Source organism: Dicentrarchus labrax, unplaced genomic scaffold (assembly GCF_905237075.1).
Source record: "Dicentrarchus labrax unplaced genomic scaffold, dlabrax2021, whole genome shotgun sequence".
NCBI classification, from domain to species: domain Eukaryota; kingdom Metazoa; phylum Chordata; class Actinopteri; family Moronidae; genus Dicentrarchus; species Dicentrarchus labrax.
This window is the reverse complement of record NW_026136707.1, coordinates 26,018,108-26,040,421: the sequence shown is the minus strand read 5'-3', so window position 1 is coordinate 26,040,421 and position 22,314 is coordinate 26,018,108. Positions and strand designations below refer to the sequence as shown.

The 22,314-nt window shown below is 41.3% G+C and overlaps 1 protein-coding gene across 14 annotated transcripts in view; it reads right to left on the bottom strand.

Annotated features, from left to right (window-relative positions):
* adgrb1a (adhesion G protein-coupled receptor B1a) overlaps positions 1–22,314 on the bottom strand; it is a 161,807-nt gene that overhangs the window by 20,060 nt on the left and 119,433 nt on the right. For 11 of the 14 annotated variants that reach the window (XM_051407235.1, XM_051407247.1, XM_051407243.1 and 8 more), the window contains 7 exons: positions 21,699–21,825; positions 8,198–8,301; positions 7,226–7,328; positions 6,978–7,128; positions 6,822–6,891; positions 6,480–6,546; positions 4,697–4,782 (listed from right to left, as the gene is read on the bottom strand). In XM_051407235.1, the coding sequence (XP_051263195.1) occupies positions 4,697–4,782; positions 6,480–6,546; positions 6,822–6,891; positions 6,978–7,128; positions 7,226–7,328; positions 8,198–8,301; positions 21,699–21,825 (708 nt within the window). Of the gene's footprint in view, positions 1–2,574; positions 2,656–4,696; positions 4,783–6,479; positions 6,547–6,821; positions 6,892–6,977; positions 7,129–7,225; positions 7,329–8,197; positions 8,302–21,698; positions 21,826–22,314 lie in introns of all 14 variants that reach the window. The other 3 variants (XM_051407241.1, XM_051407242.1, XM_051407240.1) reach the window with 2 other exon arrangements.

The window sequence follows — 22,314 nt, the reverse complement described above, 5'->3', positions numbered from 1 at the left end:
GCAATGCTCAATTGGTGGAGTACTCTACACTTGCCTATTGCCTGGATAGCAATGCAGTGGAACTCTACACCTATCGGGGGTGAGGCTCTGCTGCAGAATGGTAGTGGCCCCATGTTGTTTCTGGATGATAATGACTGGATGCCATGGCAGCAGGCCCAGACACCAGGCACTTGTCACATTCCCCAGCAGGTTTGCCCCAATTACCTCATGTGAAACAACAGTCCTATTAAAGCTGCATTAAAAAGTCATCAAATTGCCCTTAGTTGGCCTTGAGAGACCCAACCTGTAGATATTTCCCCAATTTCGGCAGAGATTAGATGAGAAGATCAGATATCTGAAAGGAGGTAAGAGTGGAACAGCTGCTCTGTTATACTGAAGAGATCCAGTTGAAGTGATTGGGCATCTAATCAGGATGTCTCCTGGAAGCCTCCCTGTGGCCTCCCAACTGGGAGGTAGACTCATAATGCATGGAAGGAGGCCTTGGGATCCTCCTGCACCAGGACGTGGCTGACGAGAAGGACATTTAGCTACCTGTTAAGTGGTCGATAATGCTTACATGAATGGATATATATGGCAATATATGAATCATTAGGCCGGTCTAGCAACACTTTCTTCTCATTTAGACTCCTTTTGTAAAATGGCCAGGGTTGTTGTACCCACTGACACAGCAACATGGCAGCTGTGAGGACTGAAAGGGAAGTAAGTCAACACATCTTCCAAAACTTTAGCTTTTGAAAGACTGGCTGTGGCTGCACTATTTTTGATGTGCTGCATACATTCATGGAGCCCAGGACACAGATACAGATACAGTTACGCAACAGATGACAATTAAAGCCTCACTTTAAGACTCATTTAAGGATAAGTGTCAAACAGATATTTGCAGTCACTAAGGTGGCGTATGTTTGACACAGTGCTAAATGATATAAATGCTCACACAGGTTTTCACACTTTCTGACTTGGTCTTTTGGCATCAGAACGTCATCCTTGAGCTTTCTCTGGCTGCCCACTGGCTCCTTGTTGAAAGATTTTACTACTTCTCTGGCAATACTTTGACCAGTTTTGGTCCAGAAGAGTCCCAGTGGGACTTCCATACATGGTTGTGCTGTCAAGACATCTAACTAGAGTCTTTACATAACAGGGATTCAACACCTACAATAAACCATCTGACACTTTCAGATCTCTGCCGACATACCCTAAAGATAGGATGCCCTCCTGAGATGAAGACTGGAGTAGTGTATGACACTACAGCAGTGAAAACTCAGTAAAATGGCAACGACCCTGACCAAGAGACTGAATGAACACCATTAACAGATAACGGCTGTTCATGTACACCACACCCAAACCAGTTGCAGCATGCACTGGGAAGAGTTCGATTCACTGATGAAGACAGTGAAATCCCAATGTCAAGAATGAGCTTCCTTGCCCGACCCTTGAATCAAAGCTCCAAATTATCAGTTCAATTACACTTTTACCGGCTCCATTTTTATTGATTTGATCACTTGACATCTGTGAGTTCCACCACTCATAGAATAGTTGAGAACAATGATATTTTAGCATGGGTTGAGACGAAATGAACTGAGAACAAAACAGCAGAAGGGGACCAAGTCATTGTTTTGCAAGTCACAGTAAAGTGTCAAGTCTTTGCACTCAAGTCCCAAGTCAAGTCTGACAAGTCTAGTCCCAAGTCTGAACTTTGAGTTTTGAGTCCCAAACAAGTCAATAACCGCTCTTCAACAAATGTAATGCCATTTTAACAACAAAACAAAAGAAAATTATTTTTGGTATAATTTTTATAACTCGTGCTCAGTAATGTAACATTTGTTCTTCACGGTTCTCTCTTGCAACTTGATTGGATGCTCTCAGAGTCAGTCAGTGTTAATATTATTTGTTTCAGAAAATTAAGGGCAATGAATTTATTCATGAAACACTTTTTAAATAACATACTCTTTCATCTTTGGGCATGGGGGAAGATATCAAGCATTTTCAAGTCAAAAGGCTCAAGCCCAAGTGAAGTCACAAGTAATTGGTGTTAAGGTGCAAGCGGAGTTGCAATTTTTTTGTCAAGTTGATTCTAAAGTCATCAAATTTGTCACTCAAGTCAATGTCACACCACTGGGAAACAGTCTGATGTGACTTTCAGACTGAATGAAGACTAATAAAATTCAAACAGCAATCTGACTGTTTACGCTTGAAAGAGTTACTTAATATGATGCAGAAGATACACTACATAGATGCAGTCCTGACATTACCACGCTAACCTTGCACACACACATGCCCACACCATTCATGTAAATAGAAAAAATGAATATACTGCAACTAGCGTATGTTATTGTTGAAACAGCTTCTCTAAAAGCACTCCAGAAATTGTAAGAACCTGAGGCAGTAATGTGTTATGTTCTATTCAGCTAACAGGAAGTAGTATAAATTGCAAGGTCAATAGTGAAATAGTGAGGTAAATAGGCAGGGAGTAAGCCAATCAAAGGTGCTTGCTAGAGGATTCAGCGGGTTTGGTGATGGGCAGGGCTGGTAGCCATACATTAAGAAGAGGGGTGGGATGGGCAGGTATTTTTTTACCCAATCACTGATGACATGGAAGGGGGCTTCTGAGACTGATGTGTTCCTGATTGGAGAGCCCTGAGTGAGAGAGAGGGGATTCTGTGCAAACGCAAACATGACATTTCAGACAGCAAAAACAAGTACAGTAGAACAGAGAGATCATTGAAGAAAGCAAACATTTTCAGAGAGAGAAAGAAAATAACATTTGAATGCACCAACAATGCCAATGGAGACAGAACAGCCTGCGGGGTAAAGGGGAGCAGGGTGTGTGCTCTGTGGGTCAATTCTCAAAACTGGTAATCCTACAAGTTAGACAGAACTGTTGTTGTGTGCAGCCCTTCAGCTCATTGGTTGTTGGTCAAAAAATAATTCCAGTGCTAACTGCTGCAAAACTAAAATATCTTGTACCATTTATTATTCAAATTTGCAGGGTGTGCGTATTTAACATCTAGCATATACAGTATACACTGTGTCATTATGGATCCTATTACTTTTCTTGGCAAGATGAGCCCTGCGTAGCATTCAAGCGTTAGGATTGGCTAGGCTCCCATCCGCACGTGAGTGGGAGAACGTTTCAGGCTTTCTAACATTTTGAAAGGGTCTAACCCTAACCATAACCCTTTCATAACCGATAATTACTTGTCTTCTTCTTTAGTCTGTACACTTCTGCCCTGATCTTCTCCATAAGGTATCGTGCTGACAGTAGAGTACATAACCTGACCCAGAGCCTTCCAAATGCCTTTGTAGTCCCCTAACCCTTTCCTAAACCTTAGCAAGTGGTTTTGTTGGTTTACCTAAACCTAAACAACTTTTATACTACACATAAAGTTTTTTTTAGGACATTGACAAGAAAAGCGGTTGGATCCAGAATTACGCATACACAGTGGCCTGCCTTCACCTGTTGCCCAGCTAGCAATAAACCAGAACACTACACTATATATCCTTGCAGGTGTTGAGGCCACATGTTGGTAACCCCACATTGTTAATTCGGGGGCTCTCTCTTAAGTGAAACCTGCAACTGCCTTCAGTAGAATGTCATAATTTGAAACAAGTCAACGACTACCTGAACCAAACCTTTTTTTGAATATTGATGACGGAGTAAGGTTAGCAGCTTCTCTTGCTTTCAGGGTTGTTTTAATCTATGCATTCTGGACCTAGCTCTGTACTGATTAAACTTACATTGATCTAATTAAAGGTAAAACTCTAAGCATCTAGTGTTTCTTCCAAAATGTCTGAGTGTTCCTTTTCTTAAAGGATACTAATATCCCCATACCTTAAAGCAGAAAACCAGTTTGTGAAGTTAACCTTATTGCTCAACTTCATAAAGAAAATGACTTACAAATCAGCAGCTTAGCAATAATATTGTTTTAAAGAAAAACTATGGTTCATCACAACTTGTTTTTTTTGTTTATCTGTGTAGCTCTGGCCATTTGTTCTGTTGGTAACATTACACTCAACAAAGTAACTGCTGAGATTGCTAAAAAACAACAAGTTGTGAAATACAATTTTACCAACGGAACTGATGGACAATGCTACACAAACAAAACAAAGTTGTCTTTTTGTCTTCATTTCCGTTGAATTAAACTTTTTAGTGGGGTCTTGCCTTTAAAAAGCCCTGCTCCCCCCAAGTTGAAACAACCAAACAGGAGAAAAAAGGACACGGATGGATTTACAGAAATTTACATCAATAGCAACACCTGCAAACAAAGAGCAGCTGGAGGGAAGTGCGACACATTTGAAACTTAAAAGAAAGCAATGAGATGAGTCACCATCTTGCTCAGTCTGTGCAGGACCAATAACCAGACAGCCTTCCCCACATTTTTCTTGAAACTTCTAACATGCCTCTATCCTTCATTTATAAGTCAGAAGCATTAATCATAGATTAATTAATCATACATGAGACAACACGTTTTGTTTTCATCTCTTATCTTATTTTTGATTAATTAAACCTTTTCCCCTTGTCCTCCTGGTGTTAAAAAATTAAGTGTCATCTTCAACCAATAGCAAAGTCTCAAATGATGGTGAATGAAGGATAATTTCAGGCAGAGAGCTAATAATGTGATAGTCCCTCCCCCCCTAGCAGAGCCATCAGGCTGGTTATAGGTCACTGTGTATAATGGATGTGTGGTATAAGGCATACCCCGCCCTCTCCTTTAGTTTCATATCAGTAATGCCGTCTTTGGACACCAGTTTGTTAAAAACGAGAATCCCAATAACCATGTTAACCTGCCGAAGAGAAGAGGCACAGGATTAAAGCAGAGCAAAGGCAGCATCATTACTTCAGTACATGCAGCTTTATACTCTGATGATGATGATGATGATGTTCGTCATGACAAGATGATGATGGCAGCATGCTCATAAATGTCATCAGTCATACACTAGCTGTACTTACTGTAGTCTCTGCACTGTAAATACTAGACTGTACCATCCTAAATGTTAGTGACAAAATCAGGCACCCAATGAGCGGTAAACAGTTGAAAGGATGGATTGCTAACATATAAATACATTTTAGGATATAGACAGTGTGCTAAAAAAAGATCATACATAAAATATGAGCTGTGTGAAATCAAAGGTGGGGGGAGGGGGGTATTCTTGACTGTAGTAATTCCTACAATTTTACTGCTTTGAGGATTCACGGTCTATAAAAATCTCTCGTACGAGCCGCTCTGATGCTGCTCAGAGTGGGCCGGGCCTCCAGTACGGGTGCCAACTGGAGCAGTAGCTCTTTATTAGGGAAGCAGCTTGCGTAAAAAGGACGCCCAAAACAAGCTGCTGGTGGGAAGGTAGGAGAGAGGCACTGGGAAGTGTATCACTGAAACTGTAGCTAATGGATTTGATTAGTGAAACAAGGATAGAGTGAGACTGCAGCATGTGTTTATGTCTGTGGTTTAGCTCAGATTGAAGTAGGTTGAACACCACAAGGGTTGAGGTGACGATTTATATGTGAATTTGTTCCCCCTATTATGATTTTTATGGTTAATGTAAAACTGTCCTTGTTCTAATTGAAACAGCAGCTGTAAGAAAGTGGAACCATAACTGCACTATATTCTTTCTAATAAAGACGTAACATTATATATGAATGTAACTGCTGCGGTCCATTATCTTGATCAGTATTATACTATGGAAACAGGAAGCTAATATTTATCATGGCAATATGGTAACAAATATTGAATGGTGGTTGTCTCTGTTGTAAACCAAAAAGGTGAAGGTGCCTAAATTACTTATTATTTGCTAATTAGAATCCAATTGTTGATACCAGAAAACCACAGCGTGACATGTTAGAAATGATAAATAATAAAGTTTAAATAATAACTGAGTGCTTGGTAAGAAAGGAGAGGTAAATAAGGAAAAGCAAAAGGCAGAATGGAAAGGAGAAAGCAATCAAGGAAAGGTGAAGGCAGGGAGCAAAAGAAAGAAGCAAGGAAAGAAACGACGAGGTACATAGGGGAAAAGGAAGAGTCAGGGAGGGAGGAATGGGAATAGGAGAAGGCAGTGAAGAAAAATAAGTAGGAAAGGAAAATTGGAGGTAAAGAAGGTAAAGAAAGTAAACAGGGAAAGGAGGAGACATGGGCTATTAACTTTGCTGTGGTCTTATCCGTTCACTGTTAGAAGTGCTGTATTATATAACGGTCTGAATCCAGGGAGTATTTTATTTAATCTTATGTTTCTTCATTATATATTTTACTATTATTTATATTTTACTTCCTATAACACAATTACCACTAACATTACTGCTACTATTGTGAACATGATCACTATTATAACTCCATATGATACATACAAACAAAAGATGATTTTTTTAATGTGACTGTATGAAAACTGTTAAATGATGGGAGCTATCGCTGCTGGTCTGAATTTGAATTAGTGAAGGGGGTTTAAAGGCAAAACCAACACAGGCCGACTGAAGAGGAAAGAGGAAATACCAAGACGACAGCCGCAGCAGGTCCAACAAATGCATAGAGAAGACCTCCTTCCAGAGACAGCCAGCAGCTACAAGAGAGGAGCACGGGAAACAGAAGAAATGAAGATGATGGAGGAACAAGGCAAGGAAACATGAGGGGTCGTAAAGAGGAGGAACAGAATGAGGTGAAGGGTAGAGGAGTGTATGCATGTCAGGAATGAGGATGGTAAGAGATAGATGAGATGGAGAAAGAGAGAGGTTAATTACACTGCAGACACAAACCCCCAAACATGTGTAATGTCCCTGTATAAATACTTAAAGAGTGGGAGGTACATACAATGGATCTATAAGAAAGCATGCTTACTAGCTTTGTGTTCCGTATCCCTTTGCCTTGGTGAATCCCACTGAGATCGCCACTACTAGCGCAGGGAGACCTGGGAGAAAAATAAAAATGGATATCAACACGGGAGAACAAAATGAGAAAGGCTGGGCGATGATGGACAGCAGACGGAAGGCCCACCCCAGCCGAGACACAGGAAGCGTTTGCGTATGATGCGATTCCTGAGGCGGCCCGTCACCGCCATGTATGACTGCCAGGCCTCCGTCAGCACCCAGCAGAACGAGGACAGGAAAAAGAAATGAAGGAATGCAGCAATCAGGGTGCATAAGACCTGAAACAAGAGGAAAAGACGAGAAAGCTGGGTGACTCCTCGTGTATCACTGTGATCATACACGCACTGATACATTGGTCTTGGGATTAGTCCTTACCTTATTCCGTGTCTGTGTCTGTCCGATGAGAATCAGGGCGTTGGAGGAGATGATGGAGAGGCAGAAGTTAATGAGGATGACTGAGCGCTCAGAACGAATGTACCTGCAGGAAAACGACAGAGAAGAGATTAAGAAAAACTCTGATTGCGGTTTTTACTAAAAACCTTTTGGCTAAACCGAGAACAACAGACCAATCCAAGATCACACAGGGTTCAGTTTTAAGCCTTTCTCCTGATGCTGTGAAAGATTTCATCATAGAAAACCATGCAGTGTGTTTTTGACATAGCTTCTCAGGGGCTCCTCTTTGCAAACACAACCTGGTTGAGCAAAAAAAGAGTTAAACCAACCACAACCACAAACATAGTAGCCTATGTGCTTCAGTTTCATAGCAGAAAAGGAAATGAAATGTAATTTCATTTCACTGATTCAGACTGACATTGTGCTCATATGAGCCAATTTCTGTTTGGGAGGATGGTTTGTTTTGTTTGTTTTGTACTAACAAAAGATGTATCTGTCCTGCCGACGTCATTTTCAGTGGACAGAAGGTGCAGTAGCAGGTGCTAGGCGTTTTAACAATTAAAGCAATGTGCAGATTTAAGAGCTATCATTTCTGCAACTCAGCTTAAAGCAACCTGTGCAGCTGCGCCCATGTCATCCATGCCTGTCACCATTTTTGGAGCCATTTTTCGGTGTCTTTTTTGCGAGGATGTTACTGCGAGAAGTCTCCTCCTCTCTAAAAAAAACTGGTACTAACACAAATAAAGAAGTTTCACTGTTTCTCTGTTCTTTCTCTGTTTCAGAATATGCGGAAAACAACGACGGGCTCAGTGTCAATGAGCACGTCAGAGCTTTCTGAAGTGCTGCATAAATAGCTTAGAGTTAAGATTCTGAGGGCTACAAGGCTACAGGAGTTAGACGCTTCCACCTCGCATTAATCACAGCCCGATGCTAAATGTTTCATGTTTGTCTCACCTCCAGACAGACACATAGATGATGATGAGTAGCAACAATGTCAGTGAAGAAACTCCGCAGCCCACGATCAGCGTCACAGACGGCAGCTGTGTCTTATCCATGTTCTGAAAAATAAAAGGAAGAGAACAGGTGAAAAGGTGTTATTTATGGGCAATCAATTATGCTTAGGGCGTTTTCACACCTGCCTTGTTTAGTTCGGTTGAATCGAACCCTAGAGTGTTTACCCCCTTGGTGCAGTTCGTTTGGGAAGGTGTGAACACATCAATCGCACTCAGGTGCGGACCAAAACAACCGGACCGAGACCTCGTTGAAGAGGTGGTCTCGGTCCGGTTCCAAACAAACTCTGGTACGGTTCGTTTACTATTGAGTTTGTTTACTATTGAGAAAAGTACTTTGACTTTTTTGTTACTTAATAACTTCTGCATAGTCTGTTGCACATTCAAAAACCTGATATCCAAGCGTGGAGCTGAATCTCCCCATATAGGCCCCGCCAACCTCCGCCTATCATTTTTTTCGTTAGAGCGCGAAATATCCTTAAACTACTTTTTCGTGTTCCTCCTACACCCTATGTCCGACTTGCACCAAATTTTTCACCTAGCACCTGAGACCACCCTGGCAAAAAAAGTAATTTGAACATTTTTGAAATTTCAAAAAATAAGCACGCTATAAAATTCACACTTCCTGTACATTTTTAGTCAAAAAAGGAAGTGGACCATTTCTCCACATTGGTATGTTCGATTGACACCAAGCTTGGGTCCATAGTTCCTCATGTCTTCCTTAGGCACCGTGCACAATTTCAGGCCATCACCACTAGGTGGCGCTCTTTAAAATGAAGAAGTTAATATCTCAGCAACGGCACGTGTGATTTAAATGAAACCTAGTAGGATGCTTGCCCATGGCTTCTTGAGGCTCGCATTAAAAAGGAAAAAAAAATCACGCCACTGGGTAGCGCTCTGGTGGCGGTGTAAATCACACCGCTACCACCCCACGGGCCGCTGCCACCGCCGCAGTTACACTGTCTTAATGAGAGCTCAACAATCCAGGGAGTGAGTGTGTCGCGGTTCTGTCTCTCGGATCCACGACACGAGACCGTTACAAATCCGTGCAGGTCCATGTATGTTTTGGTCATTCAATTTTCCTTTCAGAAACGGGTATTGAAAAACAGAAAACGAGTGGTTATTTGATTTTCGTTTTAAATTACAAAAATTAAAATTGAAATACAAGGCATTTTTCTTTTTCATGGTCAAAAAGGGATGAGCGAAATTTAAAAAAATATTCGATTTTCATTTTCTATTTCATATAACAAAAAATAAAATCACTAGAAAACAGAGCGGACAAAAGGCCTGTTTTTTCATTTTCTGAGACCGGATGTTGTCATTTACAGGACGGTGCTGTGTAGAAGAAACAGTAGGCTAGTAGACTGCGGTCAAGCCAGCCGTGACTCCGATCTTGTGGTCAAATCAGGCGCACTTAAATTTAGAGTGTACAAGTATTCTCAGCATTATGGTAAATGTGGAGAAACAGCGTATTCACTTCCGGTTTTCAAAATAAAGGTATTCAGAACATTAAGCTATAATTCGCACCTACATTTAAAATAAAATATGTTACATTAAAGTGTTTCATGCGCCCATGATGAATAAAAAACACTTAATATCAAGTATTTTTACTGCACCAGTGTGGAGAAATGCCAAAATAAAAGTCTCATATTTATGCCTCCAGAGATTGCATATTTGACCATATTTGAGCTACTGTAAAAACATATTGCTCAGTGTTTCCTGGCTACTGATGGTATATTTGACTTTTACACATATAAGACTACAAGTATACTTAATATCAAGCATTTTTACTGTACCAATTTGGAGAAATTCAACAATAAAAGTCCTGCACATGTTATGACGGCACGTGACACGGCCGCAGCACGCCCCGAGTTGCGTGGAGTGCGAGGTCCCGCCCATCGCTGCTTGCAGCTTTAATTCAAAAGTATTATGAATAGAAATACTGCAGTGAAAAAGTCGGAAACAGGGTCAGAGAGAAACTTGTAGATGTGTGGTGTGGACAGACGTTGACAGGAGCTGTCAGCAGATGAATACAAAAAGCAGAAAAATCCCCTGTTGGCTCGATTTGCTGAGAGCTCACCTCCTAACTGGGTCATTCATGGTTCAGATGTAGTGGACTACATTTTCTTTACCATCACTTCAGTGTGGGAAAAAGTTCTCAGACATTGTAGCTCAAGCTTAAAACAAGGCAACAATCAAGGCTTTTATCAAACTGCAACAAAAATGGTTTTGCTGAGAACAAAAACAAATCAACAAGTAAATTTGTTCACTTCATGGTTGTACCAGTAATCGAGCTTGCTGGAAGTGATTCAGCAGGAAATTAAGACATTTCAATAACCATGTCCACGCTTTTTGGACTGTTTATAGACTGCAGAATACAGAAATATTTAAATACACTAGGACAAATTACGGGTGTAACGATTTGGTTCAGACCTCGATTTTTTGAGCCACGGTTCGGTTCATACCGCGGTTTTCCCAGTTTCCCCATTTTTTAGAGAAACAGAGAGAGAGAGATGTTACCTGATATTACATTAAGCGGATACGGCAGAAATCTTACATTATGGAGCGTCAGTGAACGCACCACTGCAGATGTCACTCACTAATGTTAGCTTCGGTTTGGACCCACATGTGGCGCACTTGAAAACTGAATCACGGGTGAGTTTATGAAACGTACTGCTGATGGAGAAAGTCATTAGAAACACACACAGGGAGAGAGAGACAGAAAGAGGGCGTGTTTGCCGTGAGTGACTAGAGGTCCAGGTGTGGCTAGGTGTGATCTGTGTGGGAGGGGGAAGAAGAGAAAGGGAACAGATTAAAGTAGTAAATAAACACTAAAATAAGGTGGAAAATGACCTAGAATAACCTACTGTCAATACAAATACGATATAGGCGTACACTGCTACCACCCCATGGGCCGCTGCCACCGCCGCAGTTACACTGTCTTAACGAGAGCTCAACAGTCCAGGGAGCAAGTGTGTCGTGGTTCTGTCTCTCGGATCCACGACACGAGACCGTGGACTTTTGTGTCACGATTTCGGTCTCGGTTTCAGAACCGTTACAGCCCTAGGAAGAATGTATAAAACATGCAACAAACTGCATGGTTTTTGCCCAAAAACTGCATGAGATAAGCATAATGGGCGTGTCTGGAAAAGGGAGACTTGTGGGTACCCATAGAACCCATTTTCATTCAGGTCAGAGGTCAAGGGATCCCTTTGAAAATTCTGCCAAACTTTTGAGCGTTACTTAACCTCCTTACTGACATGCTACCATGGCATGGTTGGTACCAATGGATGTGTTAGAAGATCATCTAGTTCCATATGACACCAGTATCATCACTCTAGCCTCTGGAAGACAGTGAGGGGTGGAAGGGGATGACAACACAATCAGATCAGCCAGACCATAACCAGAGGTGGTCTGGTTCGTGCTGTGATCGGAAAGACACTTCTTTACCTCTTATCTCAGTTTTGCTAAAGCTACTAGCTGTGGCTCAAACACATCCATGGGCTGCCACTGTCAAAGCTTTTTTTTTTTCAGTTCTCTCAGCTCTGATGCTAGTTTGTGATTTTATTACTACGATAAGGATGCACACTTTTTTATTTATTGGACTGCGTGTGGAAGTGTTTACAATGACGACGTTAAATGACAGTAAATGAACTTGAGTATGAAAGTTGACATGCACGTGGGGTGGCTACTGGGTGGAGGCTGTGATTAGTATACAGTAATACTATAATATTTTTAATGATATTTTAACATTAGAATTAAATTATAGTAGAACCACTACAACAACATCCTTTTTGGTATAATGACACAACGATATAGATATAAATAAAATAGTTCCTACGTGATACTGTGTGATCAATCTTGAGTAACTGGGTCATGATTTCTGGAAAGAGACATTGCTGTTGAGTTTTTTAAATTTTTTTTTGGCGCTTTGAGCACCACAATCAGAGAGCGATTTACTTCCATTTTACTGGAGAGAAGGCAGACATCTCTATGGCCGATATCTCCAAAACTCAGAAACTCACACTAAATAGCGCTACAGCTAAGAGAAATAACGTTGTTAACAGAAACTTAATACCAGGTATCAAATCTGTGTTTCACTGGCCTGTCTGGTGCAGCAAAGTTACAAATGTGTTGCATCTCGACTCACAGCCAGCATCACTGATGGGTGCAGGAGTTAAAAATGGCAACAACACATGATAAATAGTGTGAGGAGTGCTTTCTCTGTAGAAATACAGGCCACTCAGCTTGCATACTAGACTTATTATGTGCTTTCAGCAGGCTTTTATTATGTAGTTCTGTGAACACGGGCAGTACAGGAAATGGCCATTTGACAACTCATCTTTAGAGACTTTTGACTCACAGCTATAGGACTGGAGTCTGTGGGTTTAAGTGGGTAGGCCCAGTTGGCTGAATAACAGAGGAGTGTGTGTGGTGGTACAGTAAGTGGAGCTGTAAGAGTTAGCACTATGACTTCACACACCCTGACACACACCAGAGAAGCGCTGCCTTAGGGAGCTGTGAACTCTACTAAAAGAATTTCACTGGTTTAGCTTTCAGTGAGAGGCTTTTCTACCCTAGCAAGAATAAAATTATATCGAGAGCGCAGACACACACACACACACACACACACACACACACACACACACACACACACACACACACACACACACACACACACACACACACAATGTACATGCAGGTATCTGGTATCTACAGCTGGACAGAAGTCAGCAGGCTGGCTGCTTTTTGGGCCTCAGTTGCAGGGCAAGGTGACTTCAAGGTGATTCATGAATAAACCACAATAACACAAAGCAGCAGAAACACACACACACACACACACACACACACACACACACACACACACACACACACACACACAAACACCTCTAATGATGATGCATGCATTCACATAACAAACATGTATGTTATAGGCCTGATGTCTTTCCTATCTGAAAACTGAAAGCTAAACAGCATCCCCATGCTACAGCAGACACTGTCTTGGTTGCCATGGCTACATTGTAACATGGCAGCAGCAGCAGCAGCAGCTGCAGCAGGGTGCACGGTTGTTGTGTAAGGCTGTGTTTATGCCTGTTTTTATTTCAGTATTCTAATATGTATCTCTAAATATAGGCACAACAATTAAGAAGTGATTATTTTCTCTACTTTTCAACCAATTTTATTCTTTGAAAGACACAGATTTAAAAGTTCCAGTTAATTTACATATACAGCCCTTTATCCTAATAAAGACGATGAGAGCTTCACAGAGAACAAAACTTCCCCGGAACTAAATAATACACAATAAATCACAGACAATTAAAGTAATGTAATGTATGCAAAAATATAAAGCACAGGGAAGCAAACCAACTAACACACAGAGCATGTTGGAGAAATGAAACCACATACCTAATCTAGCCAAGACTATCTGGAGCTGCAACCATTAATTGATGAATTGATTAGCTGTTAAATTAATTGCCAACTGTTTTGATAGTAGAAATATTGGTTTTGGTCAAAACAGAACTATTAAATATTAAATCATCCATCTTTGCTCACTCCATCTCAGCCTTTATTATTAATTACCAAGTGTGTAAAAACTACATTATGATTACGTTATGAACAAAAATGTGAAGTCATCATATCAGCTGAAAGAAATCCATATTGTGCATCCCTAGTTGTATAACAAAACAAGACATTTGAGGACATCACCTTGAGACACTGATCAACATTTTTGCATTATGTTTCTGACATTTTAAGGACCAAACAACTAATTTATTCAGCAAGAAAATGATCAACACATTAAATGATAATGAAAATAGTCGTTAAATGCAGCCCTACTATGTTGATGTTGGAGGCATAATGTTTACCATGTTTGCCAACACATTAGCATGCTACCATTTCCTAAATAGCACTAAGGCATTAGTTTTACAGGTATTTGGTCATAAAGCAAAGTATTGGACAAAATGGAAAGGTCAACAGTCCATCCCTAACACTGGTGTGTGGTGTTATGACCAGGTGAAGAGAGCTGACACTGACAAAGTGAGGGGACAGTTTAATGAAATAAGCTTTGGTGGGGGTGGACATGAGGGGAGCAGGACATGAGGGAGTTTCACCCCCCCCTGCACACACCCCTTCTTGCAGGAGATAATTGGCTGAGTTTATAGCCTGTCTTGTCTCCAGGTTTGATGTGTGTGCCGGGGCCAAGTTAATTAAATCCCTCTGATTAATCTGCACTGCAGTGAGTTCCTTCTCTAAAAGCAAAAGTGGGGAGGTGGGGGAGAAAGAGATTACGAGTGCAGTGGAATGGAAAGGCGTCTGCTGAGATGGACAAACTTTTACTTCCCCCTCAGCCAATGACAGAGCTCGGCTGGATGTCTCACACGGCGTCCAAACGGGAGCGCTACCATCCAAAATAAAAGCGTCCAGACTGCATTATTACACATGAGCGGAGACAGAGAGGCTCCCGCTACCACCACTGACGAGGTCCACGGGAAGTCAATTCCTCCAGAAATCTATCACATGAGGCTGCTGCCAATATTAACAGCAAACAAATATGACTGCTTAAACAAGTTGCACTGGTATCAATTACAGAATGGATATTACAATGGATAGGCTGGGTGGTAAAGCTACTGATCCAATCACTAATCAAAGAGAATCATGATTTCTAATAAGTGAGGTTTGTAAAAAAATAAAGTAAGAATGATAAATGCTACAGAAAATACACAAATCTCGCTTGTTATCCGCTCAATGATCCTCTCTGAGCTGGCTTACTCACTTAAGGTTATCTGATATTACCGCCGACGCTGAGCACCACCAAGCATCACCTTGGAATTGTGCTGGGTGTTTTTCCTCTGCCTTTGTTTTTCTTATGCAGTCTAAACAATTAATCTGTGAAAATAACTAGCAAAACATAAAATAATGAAAATAATAATTTGTTGCAAATACTTTTACTTACAACAAGTTAACTAGTTAAGCAAGGCTTTTCAGTATTCAGAGTTAACCAACCGGGTCTCACTCTCAAATACTGCCGCTTGGTTAGCGGACCTCCGCTGTCGGTATCCCTTTAGTTTTACTTTTGGACAAGCATGGCTCCATGGTTAACAATAACAAATATGTCTGCAACTTCTGGTCAAGTTAGTCTGGTTAAACTTTCAAAATAAAGCTTTTGTGGTTAACACAGTAAACGATTGCAGTTGGGTTTAGGCACAACAACTACTTGGTAAGGTTTAGGAAAAAATCATAAGTTACGTACTTCACATTACGTTGCAGTTATGTTGCAGAGGGCCACTGACCAAGGGCCAGTATTTGACATCTTGGAAGCGAGACTGGGTTGATTAATTCTGAATAGCCCCGTTCAATTAGTTAGTCTGTTGAGTAATTGAAATAATAATTAATTAATAATAATTGTATTTGCAACAAATGATTATTTTTATTATCTTATGATTTGCTTGATATGGTTACTTTCACTGAATAATTGCTTAGTCCACAAAAAAAGCTAGTGAAACAACACCCATCTCCATTCTTCAGAGCCCAAGGTGATGCAACTTGCTTGTCTGGTTCTCTCCGAAAGATATTCAGTTTGCATTACTGCAACAGTAAAAACAACCACGTTCATTTGTTTATTCATGTTTACGAGCCAATAAAAAAACTCACATATACTACTCACATATTGTTATTCATAGTGAACTTATCTGAGGACTAAATGGCAAATTTTACTTTCTGCGGGAGTAGAGTGGGATAAGTAACAGAATCTTGTTTGTTCCAGCAGGGTTTTTAGGGGGAGTTAGGTTGGAACTATTTTTTTAAGAATAGCAGCTGGGCACAGTCAGTGTGCAGCATCCAGGAGTCATGTTGTCATCTTGAGGACTCCAAGGACTCCAGTCTAGCTGTTTCCCTGTTTCCAGTCTTTGTGCTAAGCTACATATTTACCATACAGACATACATACAGTGCTATCAAGCTTCTTATCTAACTCTCAGCTACTAATAAGCACATTATGTTAAACTACTGTTTTCTCAGCATTCTGGCAACCTAACCGAGACTAAAACATCTGTTTTGCTTTTGAAATGAAGCAATATTGTATGTTTTCATGTATTTCCTGTAGAAAAACACATACATCTCATATTTATTAACATTTCAGCAGAGCCACATACAACAGCATCATGAAATGTACAAATGTACACCTCCTGAAATGTGAGTATGCTGACACTCCAGTGGCCTGAAGCCCTGCAGACCTCAGTCAGCCCTGTTTTTATTTGTCACTCTTAGATTGTGGGCTAATTAGGCTTGCCACTGCATCTACAGGCTCCTGACGGCACATTCAAGCTAAAGAAAAGGCTTACGCAGGCTTACAACATCCGAAATGATACAAGCACAAGCACGTTCATTCATGTGCCTCCCCCTCAACACACACACAGGTCTGGTTGTGGCAGTAAACTGGGCTCAGGTTTTGGGCTTTTGCCTTTGACTGCAGTGCATTTTCTTCTCTGTTTTTCCCTCTAAAAGCCTGCAGCGAAGTTGGACTGAGCAAAATGGACACAAGAGGTGGCAGCAAGAGAGTAAATGACGGAGTAAACCGGGGGAAAGAGAAGTAGAATATAATGCAGCATCAGAGCACGAGAAATGGTGTGATGAAATGACTAAGGGGTGGAGAAGAGAGGGATGGGAGGATGAGAGGAGCGAGGGGGGAGACAGAGAGGAAAAGGGAGGTTGGGGTGTTTATCATGCTGGGGCTGTAGGAGGCTAGCTGCAGACAGAGCGGCTGGGCCATTTACAAGCTGCTATGTGTTGCAGTAGGGATAATTAGCATGGTAGCCGTGGCTGTCTCGCAGAATAATAGAATGTGGGGAAAAGGGACAGCGGAGTGAAGGAGAGGAGTCGGCTTTCCTCCATTTCTGGAAAAAGTGTAGCTTCCCTTGGGGAGCGTGAAAGCCTCCAGGCGGCAACAGAGCCGTGAACAGGTGGAGGCAGGCAGGCCGCAAGCTGAGGACTCCCCATTATTAGCTCAGGGATAATTATTAGCATCAGAGATTTACCTGTATCTGAAGGGTCTACAGCCATGCTAGCAGCGCTGTGAGGCTGTATTTCCAGTGCACACAGCAGTGCTTTAAGCTAACTGATAATGCTAGTATGGCAACATGATTACAATAACAATGCTAACAAGCTCATTTTTAGCCAGTATAATCTGTAACATGTTCATTATCTTAGTTTAGCCTATTAGCATGCTAACATTTGCTAACAACTACCACTAAACAATTGGGCAAGTTGAAATTTGAGAATAAGTTAAAGGACCATCACAATTATTACAATAGACCTTTTTCACAGCAGCTGTTCTGAAATAGTAGGGTACATACAGGTGTTACAAATGACACCACTTAAAGGTCCAGTGTGTAATATTTAGAAAGGGTTAGCAATATTCTCACAGTAACAATGCTAACCAGCCAGTAGCATATTTATCATGTTCAACATCTTAGTTTTAGCATGTTAGCATTTTAACATTTGCAAACTAAACAATTGGGCAAGTTGAAATTTTGACCCGATTATGGTGCCAGAGAATAAGTTAAGGGATCACCACAGTTATTACAATAGACCTTTTTCACACAAGATATTATATAGTAGGGAAAACAGGTGTGACTAATGATACTAATTAAGGTTCCGTTGCATTCAGATCAAACAGAGTCCGGGTGCTGCTACTGTGCATGTTGGCTCACTACAAAAAGGCTCTGCTCCAATAAATTGAACAAAAGCCTTAATTAGTATCATTGGTAACACCTGTGATTACCCTACTATTTCATGTCAAAATGGCTGCTGTGAAAAAGGTCTATTCATCCACAGGGTAGTCTATCACATATATCTGTACCAATCCATTCCATAGTTATCAAGACATTTCATAAAAACCCATGAATGTCACCAAAAAGGAATGTCACCACATCATCAATGTCAGTAGGCTTCAGGGGATACAGGGGATCAAAATCAGTGGGACTCCTCCTCTGGGGACCACAAATGTACAAAGTCAAAGTGGTGCACTGACCAGACCAACAGCCTAACGCTGCCATCCCTGGAGTCCGGCTGCTAGCAGTGGAGGGCAGTGAACCATGCCATAATTGTGTGGAGTTATTCCTTGTTTAAATTATTCAGAAGCAGAGCCAGTCTAACCCAATAGCTTAGCATAATGATAGTGGTAATTTAGTTGAACTAGAGCTGAAACCTTTACTCCATTGATCGATTAACTGATCAACAAATTATTAGGCAGCAACTATTTTGTTAATCAATTTACAGTAAGTCATTTCTCAAGCAAAAATCCAGCCGTGCTCAATAACTCTCATAATTAGCAGCCTTTCTTCGTCTAGTGTGATCAGTTATTAAATATATTTACGGTTTGAATTGATGGTTGGACAAATTGAGGAGTTTGCCATCACCCTGGACTTAACGTACATCTGACATTTTATAGATCAAACAATAAACTGAGAAAATAACTGGAAGGTTAATGAATAATTCATATTAATATCAATCGCTCTCTATGGACCAGTTGAGGTAATCCACAGATTAATCGGACAAGTCGCAGACAAAGCAAATGTGTTAGGAAATAAGCATTACTGAAGCGCAACATCAAATGAAATGATCAGGGTCTTAAGGCTAGTCCTGCATTATTTCCTCTCTATGGTAAAATATACATAGCCAGTAGATTTGTGTTTAACTGCTAGCGATTATTTTCATGATCCTTACTTCTCTGATTAATTAATTTATGATTTGGTCTATAAAATGTCAGAAAAGTCAATAACCACCCCAATTAAATCATACAAATTGAAATACACATTACTGGTACTGGATTGTCGAGAGCTGTTTGTTGTCCTGTTGTCTTTGCATTAGGCACACATCGTGCTTTGCTCCATGCTAGCAGCGTTTGATGCTCCTGCCGCTGTCAGTGATGCTGGGGAAGCTGCTCAGTGTGTCAGCTTGCAGCTTGTCAAGGTGTGACCCCCTGCCCCCCCAACTCAGGCTGCCAGCTAAAGCCCTGCCCAGATAGCTGAACTGAACATTAGCTGTGGGAGGGAGCAGGGCGTCAGGACTGCAACCTGATCTGTTTTCATTTTTGTTTGATCTACTGATTAATTTTAAGACTGCTTGACTGAACGTGGCGCCTACAAAATGTCATAAATGATGTCAAATAGCCACCACACATCAGAAACACAGCAGTGTCTTACGGTGGCTACTGTATCTTTGGCTGACCAGCAGTAACACACCAACAATGTATTGAGTTTACAACTGTTCCAAAAGACCTACTCTACACCAGCAGTGAAATGATAGAATTGCCACCTCAAACTTTTTCTGGCATGCCCCCCCTCAGAAGCTGAAGTTCAGGTTCAAGTTCACCACCCCGCACTTTTTAGCAACAGATAGCAATGATAGGGGAACCAAAACATGTAAAGCAGCAAACTCTTGTATGTTTCTTTTCTCTCCATAGATTATATTCGTTCAACTTTGGTCATCCACGCCCCACCTGCAGCGGCTCCATGCCCCACGGTTTGAGAAGCACTGTGTGTGCTGCACTGTGGAACTATTTCTTGGCAAACAACAGCCGGGCACAGTGTAATTGCAGACAAACACCAAAACCTTTATGCTCAGCATCAGTGGTCACAAGAAATAGGACGCAATTCCATCTGAAATCACAAATTGACATTTTTGTTTGTGTACACATTAAACAAACAAGAAACAATATAACTTTTTCACAGCAACCATTTTAACATGAAATAATAACCCAGGTGTTACCAATGATAACTAATTAAAGGACCAGTGTGTAGGATTTAGTGGGATCCACCAGTAGCCTACAGTTTGAGACTACTCACCCTCTACCATGGAAGGTGACAAGCTGCACCAGTAAATACAGAAAGCTCCTTGTAAGATAACAAAAACACAATGATTCCTATTTCCAGGTGATTACCCACTAATGAAAGCATACCTATGAATATTATATTCCATTTCTGACAATAAATCCTCCTTAATGTAACACACTGGACCTCTCAACTCCATTTAGTGTAGCAGAGCCTTCCCAGTGAGCCAACAGCAGCACCCTGACTCTGTTTGACCGGAATGGAACAGAACCTTAATAATATCACTGGTAGCACTATTTTCTATACTATTTCATGTCAAAATTGCTGCTGTGAAAAAGGTCTATTAGAGAGATTTAGATGGCTGGTAGACATATTTTTTAACTTTGGACAGTTCTCCCCTGCTTCCAGTCTCTATGCTATGCTAGGCTAACCACATCATAACTCCAGCTTTGTAATTTTAAGACCATCTCCAGAATGTTGGACTCTCTCAGTCAACTAATTACTAATAATAATTACTAATAATTCCAGCACTGAGAGCACAAAGCACAACACGCCGCTGCAGCCTGTCAGCATCAGCACCAGCATATTTAAATACAGAGGCCACCAAAGCTACAGCACCGTCACTCACATCCCGTACTCTTCGACCGAAACCACGACTATCTCCAACAAACGGAATCGAACACGCCTCAACCCGAAGTGGTGAATCCAAGCCGCTTCAACAGAGTAATCCACAGCCTCCCTTCTAGGCCGTGTGGCACGCTGCCTTGCTGTGTCTTTAAGAGAGCCTTGGTGCCCATGCTGTTACCAGGGCAACTAGTGAACAAACTGCTTCAGAGGCAATTTCCAGTCTAATAATAACTAATCTCGCTGAATGAAAATTCCCCCACAAAGACACTGCCCTTTCCCCAAAGAAAACTGGGGCACGTTTGAGTCACTGGGATGGTGCTGTGATTTTAACAGACATTTCATTATCACACACACAGACACACACATACACACTGCTGGCTCACTGTGTCCAGCTTCTGTAGCCCACTGTAGCTCCAAATGTGTTTTTTTTCCTACAATATTGGATTGCCATGCAGCACCTTCTCCTCCATGGGGCCTGGTAACCATGGAGACAGCATTGACAGTCTAATATGTTAAAATATGCTAATACCTATGAACAACAATTGGTGTTTCACATGGAACAGTGAGGGGGGGGGGGGTCTGATCTGGAATCACAGTCATGTATGTGACAGTGACCATCTTAACGCACAGGTTAGCATACTGCTGCCCTTCCTGTGTGCATGTCCTCTTGGAACACACAAACAGCCTATCACACACACACACACACACACACACCTACACACGCCAATAAATAAATAAAAAATCTTTTTCCATGGCAAGACTATAATAACGTTTTGCAGCATGGCTTTGGCATGTCGAGACACGGAGAGGGAAGGGGGGGAAGGAGAGAGGGAGGGAGAGGGAGGATCTGTTGATATGTAATGACAATGACGCCCTTTGGAAGAGAGAAAAAAAAACAGCTGATGCATTCACATAAAAGCCCACACAAAGAAAAAACACCGTCTCCGATACCTTTAACGTCAAGGAAGTCAAGGGAGGGTTGTCGGACTTACCATTTCGGGATTTAGCCGTGCTAAAATGGCGAAGGTGGACAGTCTGTCACACACGCATTTGGTTCTGAATGAGTCGACTAGCACGGCTTTGCAGCCCCTGGCAGACCAGGATCCCAGCAGAGAGGAGCTGCACGGGAGAAAAAACACACACACACACACACACACACACACGCACACACACACACAGAGAGAGAGAAGCGATGCGGTGAATAAAGACACAGTCCCGGCCAAAAGCAGAAGACAGCGGTTCAAATCCCAGCGCGGTCCACCGGCTATTTAATCCACTTTACATCTCCGCCGCTCGCGGAGAGCGAACAGAGCGCGGTGATGAGGAGGCTGCGAGGCGGCGTGCTGCAGCTCTCTGCCGGGACACATTATACCGACACACTCTCACAGCCCAGAGATATTTTATTATTAGTATTATTATTAGTATTATTATTATTATTATAGTCATAGTGTCATTAGTAAGCTGACGAAAGAAAATGAATACAACTAATTTATAAATATCTATTACCCATAATTACAATAATATAATCATGTAATTTCATAAGCACCCTAATTATTATAATAATAATAATAATAATAATAATAATAATAATAATAATAATAATAATAC